The sequence below is a fragment of the Marmota monax genome, unplaced genomic scaffold (assembly GCF_021218885.2).
Source record: "Marmota monax isolate L192 unplaced genomic scaffold, Marmota_monax_Labrador192_F-V1.1 WCK01_AAM20220418_F8-fsc00204, whole genome shotgun sequence".
Classification (NCBI taxonomy): domain Eukaryota; kingdom Metazoa; phylum Chordata; class Mammalia; order Rodentia; family Sciuridae; genus Marmota; species Marmota monax.
Genome location: NW_026695247.1, coordinates 2,172,267 through 2,196,137, shown reverse-complemented (window position 1 = coordinate 2,196,137; position 23,871 = coordinate 2,172,267). Strand labels below are relative to the sequence as shown.

Genomic DNA, 23,871 nt, shown 5'->3' with positions numbered 1-23,871 from the left:
GGCACACGTTCTGGAGGCTGATTTAGTTCATTCCGCAGTCTTTTCAACTTGGCTTGTTTCTTAATTAAGAGCGTAACTTATTAATGAATAGCGGGGAAAAAGCATATTTTAAAGGTCTGTATTCAGCATATGGATAACGTCAAAAAAGAAGCTAGCCTGCTTTACCTGAGGGCTTATATATAATTATTTATTGGTTCTTTTCTTTCGAGTGGGCAAAGAAATGAAAAGAAAAAAAAATCAATAGATTCAAAGGAAGCAGGAAGGACAGACAGTTCAGACACTCTATGTTTAAAATACATCCCATTCAGGTTGTTCAATATGATATCCACAACTTCTAATAGTTGTAAGAAAAATTTAAGATTGAGAAGTTTGAATGGTATTAGAGTGATGCTGGCCATTTTTAGGGCAAGCCAAAAAGTATTGCCTTTACTATATCTCCTGAAAGAAATTGTAGAAAATTGATAGAATTTCTTCTATTTTTAAAAGCACTTGGGATTGAACCCAGGGGCCTTTTACCACAGAGCTACTTCTCCATCTTTTTAATTTTTGAGACAGGGTCTAAATTGCTGAGGCTGACCTCAAAATTGTAATCCTCCTGCCTCAGCCTCCTAGTCACTGGGATTACAGATCTGTATCTCCATACCTGGTTAGAACTTCTTCCTTAAATGTTCAATAGAATCTGCCAGTGAACTAACTGCTTATGCTTCTGTTTACAGGGTTAAGTGGCTTCCGTGTTCACTGCAGTCTATGGATAAAGCTAATTTAATAAACTCAGTTTTCCTTCATCTCTAAATTGGTTAATTTCTTTTCTTGAAAAGAGTAAGTGGTATAATTTCTGAACACTTGCATGTTTGAAAATGTCTTTCATTTTCTTCACCTATGAAAGAAATCTTCACTATGTATAAATTCTTGGTTAAAAATTTTCCTTTCCAGAATTCTCTATTAATTTCTGCCATTCTGTAAGGTTAGCTTGTTTTTCTTCCCTTATAGATAACTGGCTTTTGTTTTTGCTTTTATATTTTATTGATCCTGTCTCTAGATACTCAAGAATTCTGAGAGAGCTTCCTGTTTGTTCTCATAACATTAATTTTATTTTTTGAAGTATGAATCAATCAAGTTCTGGTTTGTTTCCAATGTGAATTCTGGCTTTGGCGTTAGTTGCTATAAACCTCACCATATTCAGCTCAGTGTGTGTGCTCCTCATGGCTTTCTATTTTTGCTTCATGAGTGGCACATTTTCTTATATTCTCTGAAGAAGCTAAACAACTCCCTCAAAATTTCTTCTAGATCCTGAAAATAAGATTACACAGTCGGTGTACGGTTTTATGACTCTAAAACAACTTTGTTTTTCTCTTGCTTTTCAGTGTTCTGTCCTAAAACTCAAGTTTCATCACTACCACCTCACCCAGACCTCACCTCTGGCCACTGTAATCATTTGGGGTTATACCAAGAGATATTTCTAGCAGTATTTTTTATTTTTTTATTGTTCTTTTAAAAATGTCTTACACTATATTTACATATTTTAGTAATAATTAAATTATTTTGAAAAAAATAAACTTCCTTCTCTAAAGTATCCTTTAGATACTTTATAAAAAATTTAGGGCTGGGGGTGTAGCTCAGTGGTACAGCATTTGCCTAATATGTGAGAGGCCCTGGGTTAGATCTTTAGTACCACCACCAAAAAAAAAAAAAAAAAGAAAAAGAAAAGAAAAAAAGAAAGAAGAAATGTACTTTTGCTTCCAAAAGGAGGAATTCTACTAAAGTAAGAAAACAAAATGACAACATGGTTGAACCATTCCCACATAAGCACCAATTTTATTCCAAACAATCACATAATTTTAAGAATCTTCCTAAAATATTATATAAAAAGTAACTCCAAGTGTCATAAATTCTGCAAATACCATCTTGTATATCAGTACTACCTTAGATAAACTGAAATATTCCAAAAATTCCATATTCATTTAGATTTCATTTAAAAAGTTGAAAAAATTTCTACTTATCTTTCATGATAAATGATGCTACTGGTAACTTTATTGGTAGAACTTTAGTTACTTTAGTGATTTTTACACTTTTACAAATAAGCAACACAATATTTATATAAAAATAAGCCAGTCTAATGGCTTGTATTGGAGACCAAGGAGTTGCATTTTGTTAAACCCAAATTGAACAGAGTTGAATTTAGGTTAATACAGAGAAAGGCATGTTCAGGATGTGTTGTCCTTTGGATTTCTTGAAGCATCAGGTGAATTGTAAAAAGTTCAAAGAGCTTCTTATTACTCCTGTAAAAAAAAAAAAAGAGTATATTATTTAATTACACATACTTAGGAAATCTATATAATGACTTTTGAGAGACAGCTTTTGTGTAAATTCAAGGAAATGGCATTTAAAAAAAAATAGTGGAGAAAATGGCTGACTAAAGGATTAAGATGCTAAGACAGACAAAACAGTTTTTATGAGATAGGCCTGAAGTAAAACAAAAAGTACTAGAGGAAAAAAGAGTATATTTTTTAGTCCTGAAAACTATACTATATTCACTATTACAGAATGAGAAATCTTGTTTCCCCCAGAGCTAAAAAGAGAGCAAAAAAACTTGATCATCTTAAGCTAGCTTTTAAAGCAGCAGGATGTTGGTTTACCTTTGGATTTAGCTCTAGAACACTTTTCAACCACCCTCTTAATAATAGTGATTACAGTCCTATCCTATCATAGTAAGTTAAATTTGCTAATACAGTAAATGAAATTGATTTCACTTTCTATCAGCATTCTATCTTATAATGTATTTCTTATTTCCTTGACTACGTATGTTTGCTTCTTGAGAGAAATTTTCAAATAATCTTATCTATCATCCACTTAATACAAAAGGATTTACCTTTGTGGTCTTAAAGATTTACTTTAAGCCTTGTTTGAACATCAGCTATTCCAAATACGTTTGTTCAGGCTCTGTTCTACTTCTTCAAATGTGAATTGAAGCTAAGTTATTAAACATGTCGAGTAAGACATTTGGGGCCCTAAATGTTTGGAACTTTGGGACGACCTTTTTTTTTTCAGGGTGGGGGGCAGTTACTGGGGACTGAACCCAAACAAATGCTGTATCTCTGAGCTACATCCCTATCCCCTTTTATTTTTGTTTTGAGATAAGGTATCACTATGTTGCCAGCGCTAGCCTCTAACTTGTGATCCTCCTTCCTCGACCTCCTAAAATGCAGTATGTGCCCCTGCATTCAAGGTGAGCTAGTTTTTAAAAATCCCATATATTAAGAAATTAAGAAAGAATTAAATATAGGTAATGTCAATGCAGCTTCATTTCGCTACAGGCCTTATTGAAAATGTATTGATCACAAATGAAGAGAATCATGGTACAGTCTGTGAAAAAAGGGAGACAGAAAATTGGTAAGTTCCTCTGATATCAGACCAAAACTAATAATCTGGTGAGTTGAGAACAAGGTTCTAATGTGACAGTTAGTAATTTATTACAGTGTAATGGGCATGGTATCAAATATAACTATATCTATATCTACAGGTATTTTAAAGATTATACTATATTTACTATTAAGTATACTGAGGTCTGGATTAAAATATCCAAGTTCTCTACCATGAATATCATAAATGAGGGGATGAGACCTAGAGAAAAGGTGAGCCAACATCCAAATTGTAGTGTGGTTAATAGATGAGATGGGTGTTTGGATAAGTGCCTCAAAGTAAACACTAGACTATACCAGATTCAAGAAAAATAGTTTAAAATCTATGTCCTTTATTTATAATTTAAAAACTGGTCATAGCAATGTTCAAGTTAGAGGAAAGAAGAAAGAACAAAGACAAAGCTCTGATTTTCACAATAAAATCCAGATCTTCAGTAGCAGGAAGCCCTAATAGTTTCCTAATATAAATCCAGTTTACTAAAATCATTTAAAATCTTTTGCTGGCTTCATTCTCATTCCCTGCATTAATAATAAATTATAAAATACATTTTATGATCTTTTTATTTTTACCTGTGGTATTATAGAATACCAGTGTGCAATTATTTATTCTGGTATTACCATTTGGTTGCTAAAAACTGCTTTTAGTTTCATATACTGTGTGTGGTATTTAAAGTTTGCTTAGCTGAACTGAACTCAGAAACAACTAGATGTTCTAAGATTAATACTCTAATTTTCTGGTTTATCATTAAATACACGGTCTTAGGTACACATTAATATTCATGAATCTTTATTTTCAATACCTGTGGATCAGAAATTTTGATATAATAATCAAAGTTGAAATGCTATAATATCCAGAAAGGCCTAATGATCATGATGAGATATCTTTCAATAAAAATATTAAAGAAATTCTTACTTGATTTTAGAAAGTTTCTGTAGAATAATACTGAGCTTTTCTAGGATTTGAAGATCAAGCTTAGGGGTTCGAAGCAACACAGAACAAGTACGAAAAAATAAAGTATTGCTACAGGCTTCCAGGAAAGGCTGCAAGGATTCTGAAAAACAAATCACCAGTGCTTTACTGTTAGGAAGTAGCTAAAAAGGCAATTAAAAAAAAAAAAAAAAAAACAGAGCCATGCAACTTGCTCATAAATATTAGCTTGGATTTTCATTCTTTTATACTTAAGCTATGGGACAGAATTATCATTTGAAAAATTAAAACACCCATTGGCCCTTTGCTGAATGTCACAAAAGAAAGAGAAAATTATTTCCCTAACGTCAAAGTTCTACATTAAGCAAAGTTCAGCAGAAATTCCACACTTAGTTTAGATAATTGGTAATAGGAAGTTTTGTGGAAGTGGCAAATAAATTTAAGAAACTTGAGTATTAATGAGAATATATATAATCACTGGATAGGAAAGAACTTTTTAAGTATAAAAGCAAAAGAGGGCAAGATTCATAGAAGAAAGGACTGAAAAACAGGTCAAAATAAAATTTTAAATGTATTTAAAAAAAAAACAGTTGAATTGAGAAAATTAAAAGTCAAAGTCCTAGAAAACAAAAAATGCAAAACAAAAGGGAAATGCTGAGCTTAGAAGGGAGAGGGGATCCCTTTACAATACAATTGCCACAAGACTGATACCATAACTATGAAAGACCTCTTAAATCAGTTAGAAATGCTGTACCTAGTACTTTTAGTAAGGAGCAAAGGGCACAAACAACCAATTTATAATAAACAATAGAAAAATACTCAATCTCAGAAAAAAAATAGGAATTAGGCAAATCTGTTATCTCGTGTGTATATTCTTTGATTCAGAACTCTCATCTCTAAGAATGTCTGATAGAGATGTATGCAAAGGCTTATATATATAAACTATAGTTTAAAAAGCCTTGTTAGAGCTGGGCGTAGTGGTACATGCCTGTAATCCCATTGACTAGGAGGCTGAATTAGGAGGATAGAGTTCAAGCCAGCCTCAGCACATGGTGAGGCACTTAGCAACTCAGTGAGACCCTATCTCTAAATAAAAATGCAAAAATAGGTCTGGGGATGTGGCTTAGTGGTTCAACACCCCTGAGTTCAATCCCTAGTACCAAAAATAAATAAATAAACAAGTAAAATAAATAAAATAAAAGCCCTATTATTTGAGTTTATTACAGAATAATGTATAAATTTGATTTTTAAGTTAAGTTGGTGTCACTAGTTGTTAGGGAAACTAAAAAAAAATTATACAAAAATGTTAACTTGTGGCCTTTCAAATAGCTTGTCTTTTATAAAAAGTCTCTATAAAATTCAGAGGCTCCCCAAATGAAGACAGGCCTTATTCCAAATACAGATAAAGTTATTTGACATTAAAGATATAAAAACACAGCTTTGCAATCATTTGCTTTTTTAATCCATAAGCACAGCTTGAAAAGCTTACACATCAGCTTGATAGTATACTATTAAAATAAACCATGAGAGCAACAAAATCCAAATTAACAAATAAAATCCTAGGAATGTTTTGCTAACAGAAAATGAAAGGTGGTATATCCTAGCAGTGGAGCATTAAGAGACAATGATTATGGTCCTTTGCACATAAACACGCAGTACAAGTATAGTAACAAAGCTCATCATTACCTTCATAACAGTTGTCTAACCAAAGTATGGTCTAAATATAGTTCACTGAGTCACACACATTGTATGTTTTGTGAGAGAGTATCTCAATCTCAGATACATAGATTCTTCTGAAAGACTGAAAATTTAGGTTCATAGATAAGTATACAATCTACAAAGAGAATTACAAACATTGATTGAAATCTGGAGTTATTCATCTTCTTTCAGATCCCGAGACATGATTCATGTGAACTGTACACAAGAAAGTTTACAGTTTTTCATATGGCTAAAAGAACTGAAATCAGTAAGTGAAGAAAAACTATACATTATGATACGAAACCAGAATCAAGAGCTGGTGTGGGGCTGCTTAGACACCCCACAGCTTCGGTAGTGACAGCAACTCCCTCTGGGCTTGAGCTGTGCCAGCACCTCTCTTCAGGAGACTGTTGCAATCGTCCGGCTAAAAGATGGTGATAAAAATGTGGACATGTTGGAAGAGATGCAACAGGATTCAGTGGAGTGTGCTGCTACTCAGGCGTTGGAGAAATATAACATAGAAAAGGATATTGAGGCCCATGTCAGGAAGGAGTTTGACAAGAAGTACCACCCCACTTGGAACTGCATTGTGGGAAGAAATTTCAATAGTTATGTGACACATGAAACCAAACACTTCATCTACTTCTACCTGGGCCAAGTGGCCATTCTTCTGTTCAAATCTGGTTAAAAAAGCATGGACTGTGCTACACACCCAGTGATCTATCCAAAAATAAGGACTGTAGCCTAAATTCCAAATACCAGAGACTGAAATCTTTAGCCTTGCTAAGGGAACAGCTTGATCTTTGTTTTGTAGAGGGCATTCTCTGTACTAGTTTGTTGTGGTTATAAAACAATTAGCAAAACAGCTTACATTTGTATTTATTTTTTATTCTGTACTTTTGTGCCACATGTTTTTTTTCTCAATTTATTCCGTTAAAAAATAAATCTGTTGGAGATATATAAAAAAAAGAAAAAGAAAAAACAAAATCAATAGGTAAAGAAAAATTATAAGTCATGATAAGAAAGACCACTGAGGGTTCTTAACATACCTAACACACCTACAACCCACAATTTCAATGTTATAACAATATCAATGTTTTCAATCTAAATAAAAAGCACATGAAGTTATGTTCATTTGTATACTAGAAAAGCATGAAAATATATTTTATTTTATATGTAAAATCAGGTCTTGGTATAAATAAAACACTCATTTAAAGGTTGTTTCAAAAAACACCAAATAAAATCCTAAGCATTGTCATAAAAAAGTGAACTTCTTATATGACCTCCGCAATGGAAAAAAGCCATGATCATCCAAATATCTGAATATATCAGCAATTTTAAAAGCGAAGCTTTCACAAGTAAAAGAGGTTCAGTGGCTTTAAGGAAAGACAAAATTTTTAGTAAGTAAAATAAAACTCATTCCAAGTATGAAATAAAGTCTATTTTGGTTCAATTGGGAATGTAATAGAATATTCAACTTATAGTTCATCAAATATTCATCAAATATTTTTCTGTCATTGGAGATAGGTACTTCTTAGAACTGGTTCAAGTACAACACAATGCTGTTAGAAATTCTAGAGTCTTAGTTTCTGTCTCAACATCCTTGCTTTTATCCTCATGGTCAAATGCTCCAGACAATGAAGGCAATAAATACATAAATAAATAAGGGGGAATGCAGGAACATGTGCCAATCACAAGAACATGTGCCAATCACACCTGCCCCCACTTATTTTTTTTTTTTAAGAGACAAGGTCTCACTATGTTGCCTAAGCTCGGTGTGAACACCTGAGCTCAAGTGATCCTCCTGCCTCCGCCTCCCAGGCACAGGCCACTGTACCCAGCTTATCCCTTTTATAAAAAAGCAAAAGGTTTCCTAGAAAGAGACTTCTAACTTATTGGCTACAACTCTGTCAAGCAAGGAAAGCTGGGGATGAAAGATTTTAGGTGCTGTAGCATCTAGGAGAGAGGCAGGTGTGACAGGAGGTGAGAATGGCAATGGGGAGGCAACCCACAGTCTCTGCTGCAAAGATTTGTAGAGCCTCTTGAAACAATTTTTTCAACGCTTTTTTTGAGTCACAGTATTAGATTAAAGCTTGACTGAGGGTATTTAAAATTTCAATTTGAGAAAAATTCCCTGAAGAAATAATCAATCTCAGCTACAGTTCACGTTTTTTAAGATATATCTTTAGTTATAAACAGACACAATACCATTATCTTTATTTATTTTTACGTGATGCTGAGGATAGAACTCAGTGCCTCACTCATGCTAGGCAAGAGCTCTACCACTGAGCCACAACCCCAGCCCCTCAGTTCACTTTCAATAGTAAGGAAAAGGTGGCACTAAGGCTCGCTGTACCAACATTATACTAATACAGTATCTGATAAAACACTGCTAGTGGGCAACTTAATTTAAAAGTCAATCTCTGAAATCTCTAAGTCTGCCAACATTTCTGAAAGGGTTATATAATTTTTAAAAGTGCATACAGTTAGCAAGTCAGTACACTGTTTGGTAATGATATCTTATGTATACATTATGGAATGGCTAAATCAAGGACCCCTCTCTGGTGCTGGGTATAGACCTCACACAAGCTAGACAGGTACTATTACCATTGAGTTACATCCCCAGACTGCATAAATCAAGCTCACTAACATATACCTCACGTATATTTTTTTGGGAAGTGTAGTGAGAGCAGTTAAAATTTACTCTCTTACCAATTTTCAAGTACATTGTCATTACTGTATTTACCACATTATACAACAGAAATGAACTGAAATTTTCTATCTGTTGACCCACATTTCTCTAATCCCCACCAAGACTTTTTTTTTTTTGCATATTTGCAGTTTTCCAAGCTTCTATTATTTTTATAGTAAAAATAAACTTTACTTTAAAAAAAAGCTGCAAAATATGTTCAAATATGTTATTGCTATTTAAGAGCAGCAGTTACCTAGACAAGGCAATTTCTAGGCCACAACAGAGAATAAACTAAATACTACTTAAATCCCTTTGTTTGAACTAAGACCGACAAGAAAAGGTAAGTGTTCTTAGTAACAAAATGACTCAAATTCATATACAGCTAAACCTAGAAAAGTATATAATAGTTTTCAAACACTGACAAGAAAAAGAAACCACAAAGTAATTTTCCAAAAGCAACACCCCAAAATTGTTACATGATATACATTCAAGCTAAAAGCAGACAAAATCAGAAGCCCTTAACTTTTAAAAAACAAAAGTGCTCATAATATACATGACTAGATAAATCAAGGTACAAATTTTTTTTTAGCAGCTTTCAAAAAGCAACAACTATGCACCTATAACATTTCTCATAACTGAACTGATACATCTGGGAAAAGGACACATAGAGGTGAAAAGAAAAAAAAAATCACTCTGAAGAACCACTAATAAGATTAACTCAAAGCCTACTGCTGAGCTAGGGTGGAGTGCTTGCATGTGTGAGGAACTGGGTTCAACTGTCAGCACTGCATATAAATAAATAAAATAAAGGTCCATCATCAACAACAAAAAAGCCTACTGCTTCTAGTCTGATGAAAGATCAGTCTTTTTACATTTCCAATTCAACATAGATATCTCATTTACACAAAATGTCATTCAAAAATACTAGAAAAATGAAAATTCAAAAATGACATAAAAAATGTTTAATTATTATTGGATTTTATTGAGAAAAATTACTATCAAATTACTCCACAAGTTTCCAAAAACCTTCAGTTTCTGTACTGACTTACTGAAGCTCCAGTCAACTGATACCTCTTCCTGGTGGGGCAGGGGTGGAGCACTGCAAATACCACCCGTTGAAACATGGCACACCACTCACAGTTGATACCCAATGCCCACTAATTAGACAAGATCAACCATCTGCAAACAAATTCTACTAAGATTCCTTTTCCCACATCTTTTCTTTCTCTATGATCGTAAATAAAATGGTCCGTAAAATTTATACAAAGTGAAGTGAGTTTCCAATCTCAAACCTAGACAAAACAAATTAAAAATAACAATAGCCAAAGAAATATTTACTTCACTTTGATTTATTCCTTTAAGTGACTAATACTAGGTACTATATTTCCATTTAAAATGGGGACTACATAAAGCAAATGAATATGCTTCAGTCACATATCAAAGATTTGCCATTTCTGATCTTCTAAAGCTTTGTCACTAAAATAAAATTTCACAGAAATCAGCAGCAGAAATTGGTTTGTTTACTCAACTTGAGTAAAAACTGGATTTCAGAGTAACCTGAACAAAGGCAAATAAATAAAAAAGACTGAACATCTATTGACTAACCTGGTATAATTTCTCCAAATGTGTGATGCCACAAAGTCATTTCACTAAGTAGGTCAACTATTTCATAAAATTATATTTAATTTTCCTTTGACAACAAAGAGAAAGGTTTAATCTGTTAGATATATTCGGAAAGATTTGTTTCTGAAAAGTAAACATTTGAGTCTGGTAGAATTTTCCTCATTAAAATAAAAAATGTCTGGGGGGATCCACCATGGCGGCAAGTGGGGAGGCAGCGCTTTCAGTACCTCCGCAACAACGGGGTCAGAGAGACGCATGGATACGCTCAGATTCGACCTGCTGAGAAACTCCTAGCAAAATTCCACTAAAGAGAGACCGGCTGGGAATTGGTAGGATTTTGGAGGTGACAGTTTGCGCTGGACGAGTGAATCTCCGCCACGCAGCGCAGAGGTCCAGACCTGCCAGCCGCTGCCCGCGGGACTCGGCGACTGTCGGCTGCCTGCACGCGGCCCCGGCGTCAGGGCGGATAGCCTCCGAGGCGCAGCGCAGCAGGAGCGGTGCAGGGACTCTAGGAAGAGGTCTCTCGCCAAGCCTTCATGAAATAGCGAACCGGGAGCTGAAACCAACCAGAGACAGACCAGTCCCACCCCTCCCTTCGGACACTCCGGCAAGGAGCCTGGGGCCCGCCATAGCAGAGAGGTGACATCACCAAAGTTCCGCCGACAGAATTCCTTCCCAGCGGAATCCACGTTAGCAGGTGTGTGACTCCCACCCCCCCCCAGATACAAGCAGCCAGGAAACCTCGGGAATCTCTCCAGGGCGTGTCTGTAGGGAAGCAGAGGGGATTCCAGATCCCCACCTCCCCTTAACACCAGCGGCGACACCCAAGATCTTAGCCGCCAGTTTCTGGGGGCGTGCCCACCAAAGGGGTCCGGAAAAATTAAACTGTTGGTTCCCAGATCACCCCACCACAGCACTGGGGCTTAGATGAATGACAGAGAGGGTGTTCATCGTTCGGGATATAGGACACGCGGTGGGGCTGCAAGTGTAATCAGATCCTTGGGGAACCGCCTCTGGTGAACAGGACCTGGCTGGCTGGCTGGGAGGAGGAACAGGGGGAGGGGCCGGATAAGTGAAAGGGCTCTGGACTAACAGGATTGAGAGACTCCCAGGAGCCACCGTACAGGGATTTCTGTCAGCACATAGAGGGCAGAAGCTCGGCTCAGAGGGCACAGCTCCGCCTATTGGAAGAGAAGAAAATGGGATTCAGCCATAGAACAGGGGATGCCAGCATGGCAGAGATCTGATGTCATCGGAGAGCGGCCGAGGAGAGAACTTCATCGGTGCCAGCGGCGACGGAAACAGTTGGTCCCCTGGTAGGGAGGGTGAGTCACAGATACCCGAGTCTCTCTCCCTTTGTCGTCGAGCCAGAGGGGAGGAGCGGGGCCGCCGCCCGCGCCCGCAAGGTAAGCAGACCTGCGACCAACCTGCAGATCAGGCCCAGTGGTCTGCGGGCGTGGTAGGAGGGGCAGGGCAGAGCCGCCGCCCGCGCCGGCAAGGTAAGCAGACCTGCGACAGACCTGTGGATCAGGCCCAGCGGCCTGCCAGCGTGGCACACACTTCACCCCAACTGGAGTAGGGACAGAGCAGAGCCTTCGCCCGCGCCCAGATCAGGCCCAGCGGCCCGCCTGTGTGGTGGTCAAGTGACCCCAATTGGAGTGGGGGCGGAGCGGAACTGCCACCCGTGCCCGCAAGGTGGGCAGACCGGCGACCAACCTGCAGATCAGGCCTAGCGGTCCCCGGGCGTGGTAGGAGGGGCAGGGCAGAGCCCTCGCCCCCACCTGCAAGGTAGGCAGACTTGCGACAAAACGGCGGATCAGGCCCAGGGGTCCGCGGGCGTGGTAGACACCTCACACCAATTGGAGGAGGGGCAGAGCAGAGCCCCCGCCCGCACCTGCAAGGGAGACTTTTCAACTATACAAGAGCAATATAAATATATAGGGGGGGGGGGAAAATTTCAAAAACACAACAGTTTCACCAAGAAGAAAGAAACGCAAGCAGTATGAAAAGACAAGGAAAGAAAGGACCACAAGCAATGCAGGTCAACTCAACTTTAGAATAGGTAACAGCTGCAGCAGATGGAATGTCAGATAAAGAATTCAGGGTATATATGCTTCAGATGATCTGGAGTATCAAGGAAGACATTAGACAGCAAAATCAGACAATGAAAGATCACTTCAACAAGGAATTACACAAACAAATCCAGGAAGCAAAGGATCAACTATACAGGGAGATAGAGGTTATAAAAAACAAACAAACAGAAATCCTAGAAATGCAGGAAGCAATAAACCAACTTAAAAACTCAATGGAGAATACTACCAGCAGAGTAGAACACTTAGAAGATAGAACATCAGACAATGAAGACAAAGTATTTCAACTTGAAAAGAACATAGACAGCTCAGCAAAACTGTTAAGAAACCATGAGCAGAACATCCAAGAAATATGGGATAACATTAAGAGACCAAACTTAAGAGTCATTGGGACACAGGAAGGTATAGAACTCCATACCAAAGGAATGAGCAATTTATTCAATGAAATAATACGAGAAAACTTCCCAGACTTGAAGAATGAGACAGAATCCCAAATTCTAGAAGCCTACAGGACGCCGAATGTGCAAAATTATAAGAGATCCACACCTAGACACGTTATAATAAAGATGCCCAACATACAGAATAAGGAGAGAATTTTAAAAGCTACAAGAGAAAGGAAGCAGATTACATTTAGGGGTAAGCCAATCAGGATAACAGCTGATCTTTCAACACATACTCTGAAAGCTAGAAGATCCTGGAATAACATATTTCAAACACTGAAAGAAAATGGGTTCCAACCAAGAATTGTGTATCCAGCGAAATTAAGCTTCAGGATGGAAGATGAAATTAAAACCTTCCACGACAAACAAAAGTTAAAAGAATATGCAGCTAGAAAACCATCTCTTCAAAACATCCTCGGCAAAACATTACAGGAAGAGGAAATGGAAAATAACAATGAAAACCAACAGTGGGAGGTAGGACAGTAAAGGGGGGGGGAATAATCAAAGAGGAAAACAAACCATGTTTAGTAACATAAATAAACAAATATGGCTGGAACAACAACCCATATCTCAATAATAACCCTAAATGTTAATGGCTTAAACTCACCAATAAAGAGACACAGGCTAGTAGAATGGATCACAAAACAAGACCCAACAATATGCTGCCTACAGGAGACGCATTTGATAGGAAAAGACATACATAGGCTGAAGGTGAAAGGTTCGGAAAAATCATATCACTCATATGGACTTCGGAAACAAGCAGGAGTGTCCATACTCATATCAAATAAAAGAGATTTCAAGCCAAAGTTAATCAAAAGGGATAAAGAGGGACACTACATACTGCTTAAGGGAACCATACACCAACAAGACATAACAATCATAAATATATATGCCCCAAACAATGGTGCAGCTATGTTCATCAAACAAACTCTTCTCAAGTTCAAGAGTCTAATAGACCATCATACAATAATCATGGGAGACTTCAACACACCTCTCTCGCCACTGGACAGATCTTCCAAACAAAAGTTGAATAAGGAAACTATAGAACTCAATAACACAATTAATAACCTAGACTTAATTGACATATATAGAGTATACCACCCAACATCAAGCAGTTACACTTTTTTCTCAGCAGCACATGGATCCTTCTCAAAAATAGATCATATATTATGTCACAGGGCAACTCTTAGACAATATAAAGGAGTAGAGATAATACCATGCATCCTATCTGATCATAATGGAATGGAACTGAAAATCAACGATAAAAGAAGGAAGGAAAAAGCATACATCACTTGGAGAATGAACAATAGGTTACTGAATGATCAATGGGTTATAGAAGACATCAAGGAGGAAATTAAAAAATTCATAGAGATTAATGAAAACACAGACACAACATATCGGAATCTATGGGACACATTAAAAGCAGTTCTAAGAGGAAAATTCATTGCTTGGAGTTCATTCCTTAAAAAAAAGAAAAAACCAACAAATAAATGATCTCATACTTCATCTCAAAATCCTAGAAAAAGAAGAGCAAAACAACAGCAAAAGAAGTAGAAGGCAAGAAATAATTAAAATCAGAGCTGAAATTAATGAAATTGAAACAAAAGAAACAATTGAAAAAATTGACAAAACTAAAAGTTGGTTCTTTGAAAGAATAAACAAAATCGACAGACCCTTAGCCATGCTAGCGAAGAGAAGAAGAGAGAGAACTCAAATTACTAGCATACGGGATGAAAAAGGCAATATCACAACAGACACTTCAGAAATACAGAAGATAATCAAAAATTATTTTGAATCCTTATACTCCAATAAATTAGAAGATAGTGAAGGCATAGATAAATTTCTTAAGTCATATGATCTGCCCAGATTGAGTCAGGAGGATATAGACAACCTAAACAGACCAATATCAATCGAGGAAATAGATGAAACCATCAAAAGACTACCAACTAAGAAAAGCCCAGGACCGGATGGGTATACAGCAGAATTTTACAAAACCTTTAAAGAGGAACTAATACCAATACTTTTCAAGCTACTTCAGGAAATAGAAAAAGAGGGAGAACTTCCAAATTCATTCTACGAGGCCAACATCACCCTGATACCTAAACCAGACAAAGACACTTCAAAGAAAGAAAACTTCAGACCAATATCTCTAATGAACCTAGATGCAAAAAATCCTCAATAAAATTCTGGCGAATCGGATACAAAAACATATCAAAAAAATTGTGCACCATGATCAAGTAGGATTCATCCCTGGGATGCAAGGCTGGTTCAATATACGGAAATCAATAAATGTTATTCATCACATCAATAGACTTAAAAATAAGAACCATATGATCATCTCGATAGATGCGGAAAAAGCATTCGACAAAGTACAGCATCCCTTTATGTCCAAAACTCTAGAAAAACTAGGGATAACAGGAACATACCTCAATATTGTAAAAGCAATCTATGCTAAGCCTCAGGCTAGCATCATTCTGAATGGAGAAAAACTGAAGGCATTCCCTCTAAAATCTGGAACAAGACAGGGATGCCCTCTCTCTCCACTTCTGTTCAACATAGTTCTCAAAACACTGGCCAGAGCAATTAGACAGACGAAAGAAATTAAAGGCATAAAAATAGGAAAAGAAGAAATTAAATTATCACTATTTGCAGATGATATGATTCTATACTTAGCAGACCCAAAAGGCTCTACAAAGAAACTATTAGAGCTTATAAATGAATTCAGCAAAGTGGCAGGATATAAAATCAACACGCATAAATCAAAGGCATTCCTGTATATCAGCGACAAATCCTCTGAAATGGAAATGAGGACAACCACTCCATTCACAATATCTTCAAAAAAAAAATAAAATACTTGGGAATCAACCTAACAAAAGAGGTGAAAGACTTATACAATGAAAACTACAGAACCCTAAAGAGAGAAATAGAAGATCTTAGAAGATGGAAAAATATACCCTGTTCATGGATAGGCAGAACTAACATCATCAAAATGGTGATATTACCAAAAGTTCTCTATAGGTTTAATGCAATGCCAATCAAAATCCCAACGGCATTTCTTGTAGAAATAGAGAAAGCAATCATGAAATTCATATGGAAAAATAAAAGACCCAGAATAGCAAAAACAATGCTAAGCAGGAAGTGTGAATCAGGCGGTATAGCGATACCAGACTTCAAACTATACTACAGAGCAATAGTAACAAAAACAGCATGGTACTGGTACCAAAACAGGCGGGTGGACCAATGGTACAGAATAGAGGACACAGAAACCAATCCACAAAACTACAACTATCTTATATTTGATAAAGGGGCTAAAAGCATGCAATGGAGGAAGGATAGCATCTTCAACAAATGGTGCTGGGAAAACTGGAAATCCATATGCAACAAAATGAAACTGAATCCCTTTCTCTCGCCATGCACAAAAGTGAATTCAAAATGGATCAAGGAGCTTGATATCAAATCAGAGACATGCCGTCTGATAGAAGAAAAAGTTGGCTACGATCTACATTCTGTGGGGTCGGGCTCCAAATTCCTCAATAGAACACCCATAGCACAAAAGTTAATCACTAGAATCAACAAATGGGACTTACTCAAACTAAAAAGTTTTTTCTCAGCTAAAGAAACAATAAGAGAGGTAAATAGAGAGCCTACATCCTGGGAACAAATCTTTACTCCTCACACTTCAGATAGAGCCCTAATATCCAGAGTATACAAAGAACTCAAAAAATTAGACAATAAGAGAACAAACAACCCAATCAACAAATGGGCCAAGGACCTGAACAGACACTTCTCAGAGGAGGACATACAGTCAATCAACAAGTACATGAAAAAATGCTCAACATCTCTAGCTGTCAGAGAAATGCAAATCAAAACCACCCTAAGATACCATCTCACTCCAGTAAGATTGGCAGACATTATGAAGTCAAACAACAACAAGTGCTGGCGAGGATGTGGGGAAAAGGGTACACTTGTTCATTGCTGGTGGGACTGCAAATTGGTGCAGCCAATTTGGAAAGCAGTATGGAGATTTCTTGGAAAGCTGGGAATGGAGCCACCATTTGACCCAGCTATTCCCCTTCTTGGTCTATTCCCTAAAGACCTAAAAAGAGCATGCTACAGGGACACTGCTACATCGATGTTCATAGCAGCTCAATTCACAATAGCAAGACTGTGGAACCAACCCAGATGCCCTTCAATAGACGAATAGATTAAAAAAATGTGGCATTTATACACAATGGAGTATTACTCTGCATTAAAAAATGACAAAATCATAGAATTTGCAGGGAAATGGATGGCACTAGAGCAGATTATGCTAAGTGAAGCTAGCCAATCCCTAAAAAACAAATGCCAAATGTCTTCTTTGATATAAGGAGAGTAACTAAGAACAGAGTAGGGACGAAGAGCATGAGAAGAAGATTAACATTAAACAGAGATGAGAGGTGGGAGGGAAAAGGAGAGGAAAGGGAAATTGCAGGGAAATGGAAGGAGACCCTCAGGGTTATACAAAAGAACATACAAGAGGAAATGAGGGGAAAGGGAAAAATAATACAAGGGGGAGAAATGAAGGTCAGTAGAGGGGGTAGAGAGAGAAGAGGGGTGGGGAGGGGAGGGGAGGGGGGATAGTAGAGGATAGGAAAGGTAGCAGAACACGACAGTCACTAGTATGGCAATATGTAAATCAATGGATGTGTAACTGATGTGATTCTGCAATCTGTATATGGGGTAAAAATGGGAGTTCATAACCCACTTGAAGCAAAGTGTGAAAGATGATATATCAAGAACTATGTAATGTTTTGAACAACCAACAATAAAAAAAAATGTCTGAAAAACAGTTATAAGTCTAATCACACAAGTAAGCCGAGTAATCTTTAAACTTTTTGTTCTACTCATTACATTAGTAACCTGAGATACTAAACCCCAAGATTACTCATCCAAGTGATCAGATCCTGAATATAAATCTAATATCTGAACAATTACAAATGGCTATTAATATTGATAAAATACATCAGAAAACCAATGGTATTTTGGAAGAGAAAAAAACAAACCATGAAAACCTAATTACACTGCGATGGTAGAATAAGCCTCATGTCTAGAGTCAAAGACTCAGTTTTACATCGAAATTGACCTCTGTCTAGCTGTGGATTCCCTGAATAAGTTATCTAATTTCAGTTTTTCTACCAGGCCTCCTACAAAGAAAAGCAGGACTACATATAGAAATGAATTGAAAATGTGAAGCCATGTACCCAATGCACCTAGTTAGAATCATATTCATGCTTTGTACCCAATAACTAGGGAGCTGCCCACAGCAGCATCAAATTCATAGGTCACTTAGTACCGGAAGAGGCAATGACTTTCTAATTTGAGATTCACCTCTGGAAGGCATGAACATTTATTTTTAGAAGTGTTGTAAATGGAATAGAACAATACAAACGAAAAGAAATTATTTAAGCAAAATGGCTACTTGTCATACGTCAAGAGGTTACATGAGACTTATAGAGCAATAACAATTAAATCATATATGTTCAGCATTCCTGTTAAATATAAAAGCCACAAAGAAAAAAATCCCACAAAATAACACAAATATGAGTTAAACAGATAAGCCACAAACACAGCTGAAGTATTGCTGCCCTGCCCTTAATTCTTCCAATAAAACAGTAAAGAAGAACATGCAACAATAGGTACATATCTCTGTCATTATTCTCACTTTAGCTAAATATATATTTGATGATCTCACTCCCCCTGAGCAAACAAGAAGTATATGACTGGGTATGTCAGAACAACAGTACAAAAGAGTATAGACAAAAGAGGCTCAAATATGTAACATTTGCAGTATACCCATATATCTAATGTCTACTGGAAATTGTGCTATTAATGAACATCTGGAGAAAGGGTTAGGTTTTTATCTCTTAATGATATTGCTGACTCAATTACACAACTGTCAAAATTATTTTAAGAATTTAAATTATAAAATACAGTAGTGTCTGATATGCAAAGTTGCACACTCAGACTAGAAGAGGTAGAAAAACATTCCACTTTGATCCTTTTTACATTTATAAAATTTAAAGACTTACTAGATTCTACTGTCATCTGAAGCAAACTATCAATGACATTGGATAGAAGTCCTTTACTGGATATTCTCAAATGACCTAATATTACTGGAACTGCTTGATACTCCAAAAACAACATTTTCCCTTCATCTGTCTTCAAATCCAAACAGAGAGAATCAAATGCCTGAGCCAGGTAATCAGCTGAAAAACATTGTGAAATCATCTGCATATTAGTAGTCAAGTTGGTAATCAGAAAGGTAAAAAGAGAGCATCATCACGTTAACAAAAGAGGAACAAAAACTAAATGACAAGGGATCACAGGCTAAATTTAGATTAATTTCCCCTTAATTTGTTAGAACTCAATGGGAAAGGGAAAGAAAAGGCATTACATTATGATAGGGTAAATTTTCTTCAGAATTTTCATATTTTAGTATTTAAACAACAAATAAGGCCTAGTTCTTTCTTGTATCAAGAACAAAAATATGATTAATATTAAATATCATAAGTAGTATTTACTTTCCATATTTGATTATAACCGTTATATGCTTCCAAAAATTTTAAACAGTATTACTATTTCTTTTTTTTAATATTTTTTAGTTTTAGGTGGACACAACGTCTTTATTTTTATGTGGTGCTGAGGATCAAACCTAATGCCTCACACGTGCTAGGTGAGTGCTCTAACACTTACACCACAACTGCAGCATTACTATTTCTATCTTTACTTCTTTCTGAATGGTTATTTCAAAATGTGACTTACTCAAACTTGCTTAATGGATTTTAAAGAAGGATTTCTGTCTCTGGCTAAAAACTGGATATTAGACTACTGAAAGACAACTTCAGAAATCTGGATATGCCCTGGTATATTACTTTTCTTGATACATCTGGAAATAAGAATGATAGCAAGATTTTACCAAGGCCAGCATTATAATGGCACTTGTCAGATCAGATTCCCTTAAAGATCAGAATTCTCTCAAAGATGTTCCACAGGTAAATGGGAAGCTTCTAAAGTGAGGATTGAGAAGCACTAATTTAACTAGAATCAATGCAAATAAAGTATTAGATACTTGTATCATTATACTTTAATATGCCAAACAAACCCAAGTCATTACTCTTTTTCTTTTTTAATATCTTTATTTATTTTTATGTGGTGCTGAGGACGAAACCCAGTGCCTCAAACGTGTGAGGTGGGTGCACTACCACTGAGCTACAGCCCCAGCCCCAGCCCCAGCCCCAAGTCATTAATCTTAACAACAGTTTTCTAAAATTCTCCTTTCAGAACTCTATTAAAAGGAATGAAAAAAAAGTTCATGCAGTTCATATAATACTGAGTTATTTTTTTCTGTTGAGAATTCTACTCTAAGGAGAAAGTAGAGAATGACTTGAAATACTCTGAAAGTATGACAGAATCACTAAATGATATTTATTATCTTCGTGGTCTTGTGTTGCATTTTCTTCAGTTCACATAAATATTAAGGAAACAACTAAAACCATAGTTATTAAGAATGAGAAGTTAAAGTAACTTGTATGAAATTTAAATATATATTAAAATTTTGGAGAAATCAAGACCTATGCTTCTGGATCTACTTATAGTGTACTCCTTTTTTCTTTTTGGTAGAATTTAGTTCAAGGAACATTAACATTACTATACTTGATTCTGTAGCTAAAAAATGATCACTGTAAACAAAAGTATAATAGATTTGCTAGGTTGTTTAAATTTACCTTATTTAGAATATATACACATAAATATATATCTATCAATTACAAAAGCAAAGTATACATGAATTATAAACTTTACAAGGAACAAAAGTTTTAGCACAGCACCACCTACTGCATTTAATAAAAACTGCTTCACTTATTAATATATCATCTGACAATATTAAATAGGCCGAATGCTATATGAAATTTTTTTTAAAATTTATAAGCTTAAGAAATTTTTTTTTCATATCTTTATTTTATTTTTACATGGTGCCGAGGATCAAACCCAGTGCCTCATGTTTGCTAGGCAAGCGCTCTACCTCTGAGCCACAACCTCAGCCCAAAGAAATTGTTCTTTAAGAGTAGAAAAATAGTACTTGACCATTTTTTCTAGAATGACCTTAGAGGTAAATTATGTTCTCATTTGAATTTCTCTAGTAGTGAGGGTTTTTCTAAAACTAAGACCACCTACTTCCAAAGAATATTTTAAAATATTAATTATAACTAATTATATCAAAACATTTATCTTCCTATATGTTCTATATTTTTGAGTTTTTTTAACAAGGTACTGTCACTCAAATGTTACCTTTATATTCTTTACCAAAAGTTAATCTGTTGATCTTAATCAGTGTAAGATAAGGTTTTCCTTTATTTAGTCTAAATGGCAGCTTAAAAAAGTAATTCGAAACTCTTTGCCACAATTGCCATCTAAAGATGAACTCCACTGCCCAGCTCTGAGCCTAGGCTAACTCTATGCTCTTAATAAGGTGCAGAAGAAATGACACCATGTGCTCAGGATCCTACTTGCATCTCTCACTTTTCAGCTAGGACCTTTTCTGACATAGTGAAAATAAAGGCCAACCAAGAACAGGGAGCACAGCCCAGAAAAACTAGTCAGCTGAGTCCAGCCCAAATTATCAATCTTAAAAACTGTGAGCTAATAAATAAAATGCTGTAAGCCCCATAAGTGTTTGCTTGTTTATATAGCAATAGACAGCTAATGTGATACCTTAATTCTGACCTCAAGTAAAATCAAATCTTTAAACAATATAAACAGTAATGATGTCTGTTGATAATAGATAGCTACTATTAAGCTAGAATTTAATATTGCTGGGCATGGAGGCACATGCCTATAATCCCAGTGAGGAGGATTGTACATTCAAAGCCAGCCTGGGCAACTTAGTAGACCTTTTCTCAAATTTTTAGAATAACTGTTTGTTCTTTCAGTTCTATCAGTTTTTGCTTCATGTTATTGGCACATAAAGAATTACGATGTCCTCTTGATGATATGACCACTTAATCATGATATAATAACCCTTACCTCCAATAGTAGTCTTCGCTCTGAGAGTTACTTGATCATCCAAACAGATAAGCTTACTAGCCTTTTTTTTAAATACATTTTAATTGTCAATGGATCTTTTATTTATTTATATGTGGGGCTGAGGATGGAACCCAGGGCTTCATAGATGCCAGGCAAGTGCTCTACCACTGAGCCACAACTCCAGCCCATTAGCTTTTTAATTAAGGTGTTTATCTCCTTTGATGGCATTTTAGCCATATCTCTTCTCTTTTATTGGCTCTTTCATAGGTTGTTTTAGGTTTTATACAAGAGCATCCTTGAATTAATAATTTACTCTTTTCCAGCAGTCATACTTCATGGGTTTTTAGATGATCAGCATGTCCAATAATGTACTGGACAAATATGGTGACTAGGAGCACATAATTCTCTCCTGTTCTATTTCCCCATTTTAAATAAATATTCCTTATTGTATTTTTTGCCTTTTCATAGTTTATCAAGAATAAACATGACATTCTATCAAGCTATGTTGATATATGATTTTGAATTTTTTTCTTAATTAAATGATTAATGGTTAAAATATTTCCTTGTACTAATGTGGTGTTGAATTTCTGATATCAACCTTATTGGATCTGATGAATATGTGGCTATGGTCTGATAAAACTTTATTCATCCATACATGTGTGTAAACACGTAAGTTCTTGAGATAGGACTGCAGTAAACTTTACTTTGGGCTGATTGTGCCTTTCTTTTATTTTTTTTGATACTAGAGATTGAACCCAGGGGCACTTTACCACTGAGCTATACCTCAATGACCTTTTTAATTTTGAGACAGGTTTTGCTAAGTTGCTGAGGGTCTTGTTCAGTTGCTGAGGCTCAAATTTGTGATCCCCTTGCCTCAGCCTCCTGAGTCATTGGGATTAACAGGCATGCTCCACCATGCCTGGCTCATAAATGACCTTTCAAACACTTACCAGTCTATTATAATTTTGAGAACCATAACTAAGAAGGTAGAATTATAACTTTTTGTTTTTTCATTAGTTCTATAGCATTAGAAGTTCTATACCATTTCCATTAGTTCTGTAACTATTTCATACCATACAGAACATACTTCAGAGAAAGATGTCAAATTAAATTAGTCACTACCCATTTAAAGAAACCACCGTTCTGAGTCATATAATTTCACAAACACAATAGATATAAAACTGATATATTTATTGGTTGACTACACTGGCATGACTAACAAAAGTTCTCATGTTTAATGATCCAGAATGATAACTGGTTACAGGTAATAATTTAAAATATATCAATTAAGTTGACATTATATATAATTAAGCTGCACACCTATAATCCCAGCAACTGAGGAGGCTGAGGCAGGAAGATCACAAGTTTGCAGCCAGGCTGGCGATTTTGTCAGACACTGTCTCAAAATAATAAATAAAAAGGGGAGGGGATGTGGTTCAGTGGTAGAACACCCCTGATTCAATACCCAGTATGGAAGGGAAAAATTATGGTCAATTTTGGTTGAAGCATTTTTTTTTCTTTCTCTCTCTTCTTCCCCCTCCCACTCCTCTCTTCATCTCTTCTTTCCTTTGCAATGCTGAGGATTGAGTCCAGGCCTTGTGCATGAAACATTATTTTTAATTGATTTATTTCTTTATATACCATTTATTTCATTCGTATATATTACTGCTAGGTACAGTGGGATAAGCAAGTCTTTATCCTCAGTAAGCTTACAAACTAGTGCAGTTGTGATAAGCATTTTTGATACAGGGCCAGGTAATAATTTTATAAACTTCAGAAGCTACACAGTCTATGTTGCCAACTATTCAGCTCTGCTGTTTGAAGGGCAAAAAAAGTCAGAGACAAGACATTACAAACAAGCACGGCTGTGAGAGAAAATTTTATTTACAAAACAGATGGTGGACCCAATATGCTCTATGAG

At 36.2% G+C, this 23,871-nt stretch overlaps 1 protein-coding gene across 7 annotated transcripts in view; it reads right to left on the bottom strand.

The window, feature by feature from the left end:
* Positions 1-1,787: 1,787 nt before the first annotated feature.
* Ccdc138 (coiled-coil domain containing 138) overlaps positions 1,788-23,871 on the bottom strand; it is a 75,910-nt gene continuing 53,826 nt past the window's right edge. For 4 of the 7 annotated variants that reach the window (XM_046420257.2, XM_046420256.2, XM_046420260.2 and 1 more), the window contains 3 exons: positions 18,959-19,135; positions 4,333-4,471; positions 1,788-2,279 (listed from right to left, as the gene is read on the bottom strand). In XM_046420257.2, coding sequence (XP_046276213.1) covers positions 2,114-2,279; positions 4,333-4,471; positions 18,959-19,135 — 482 coding nt within the window. In that variant the 3' untranslated portion in view covers positions 1,788-2,113. The remainder of the gene's footprint in view (positions 2,280-4,332; positions 4,472-18,958; positions 19,136-23,871) is intronic. The other 3 variants (XM_046420258.2, XM_046420259.2, XM_046420261.2) reach the window with 3 other exon arrangements.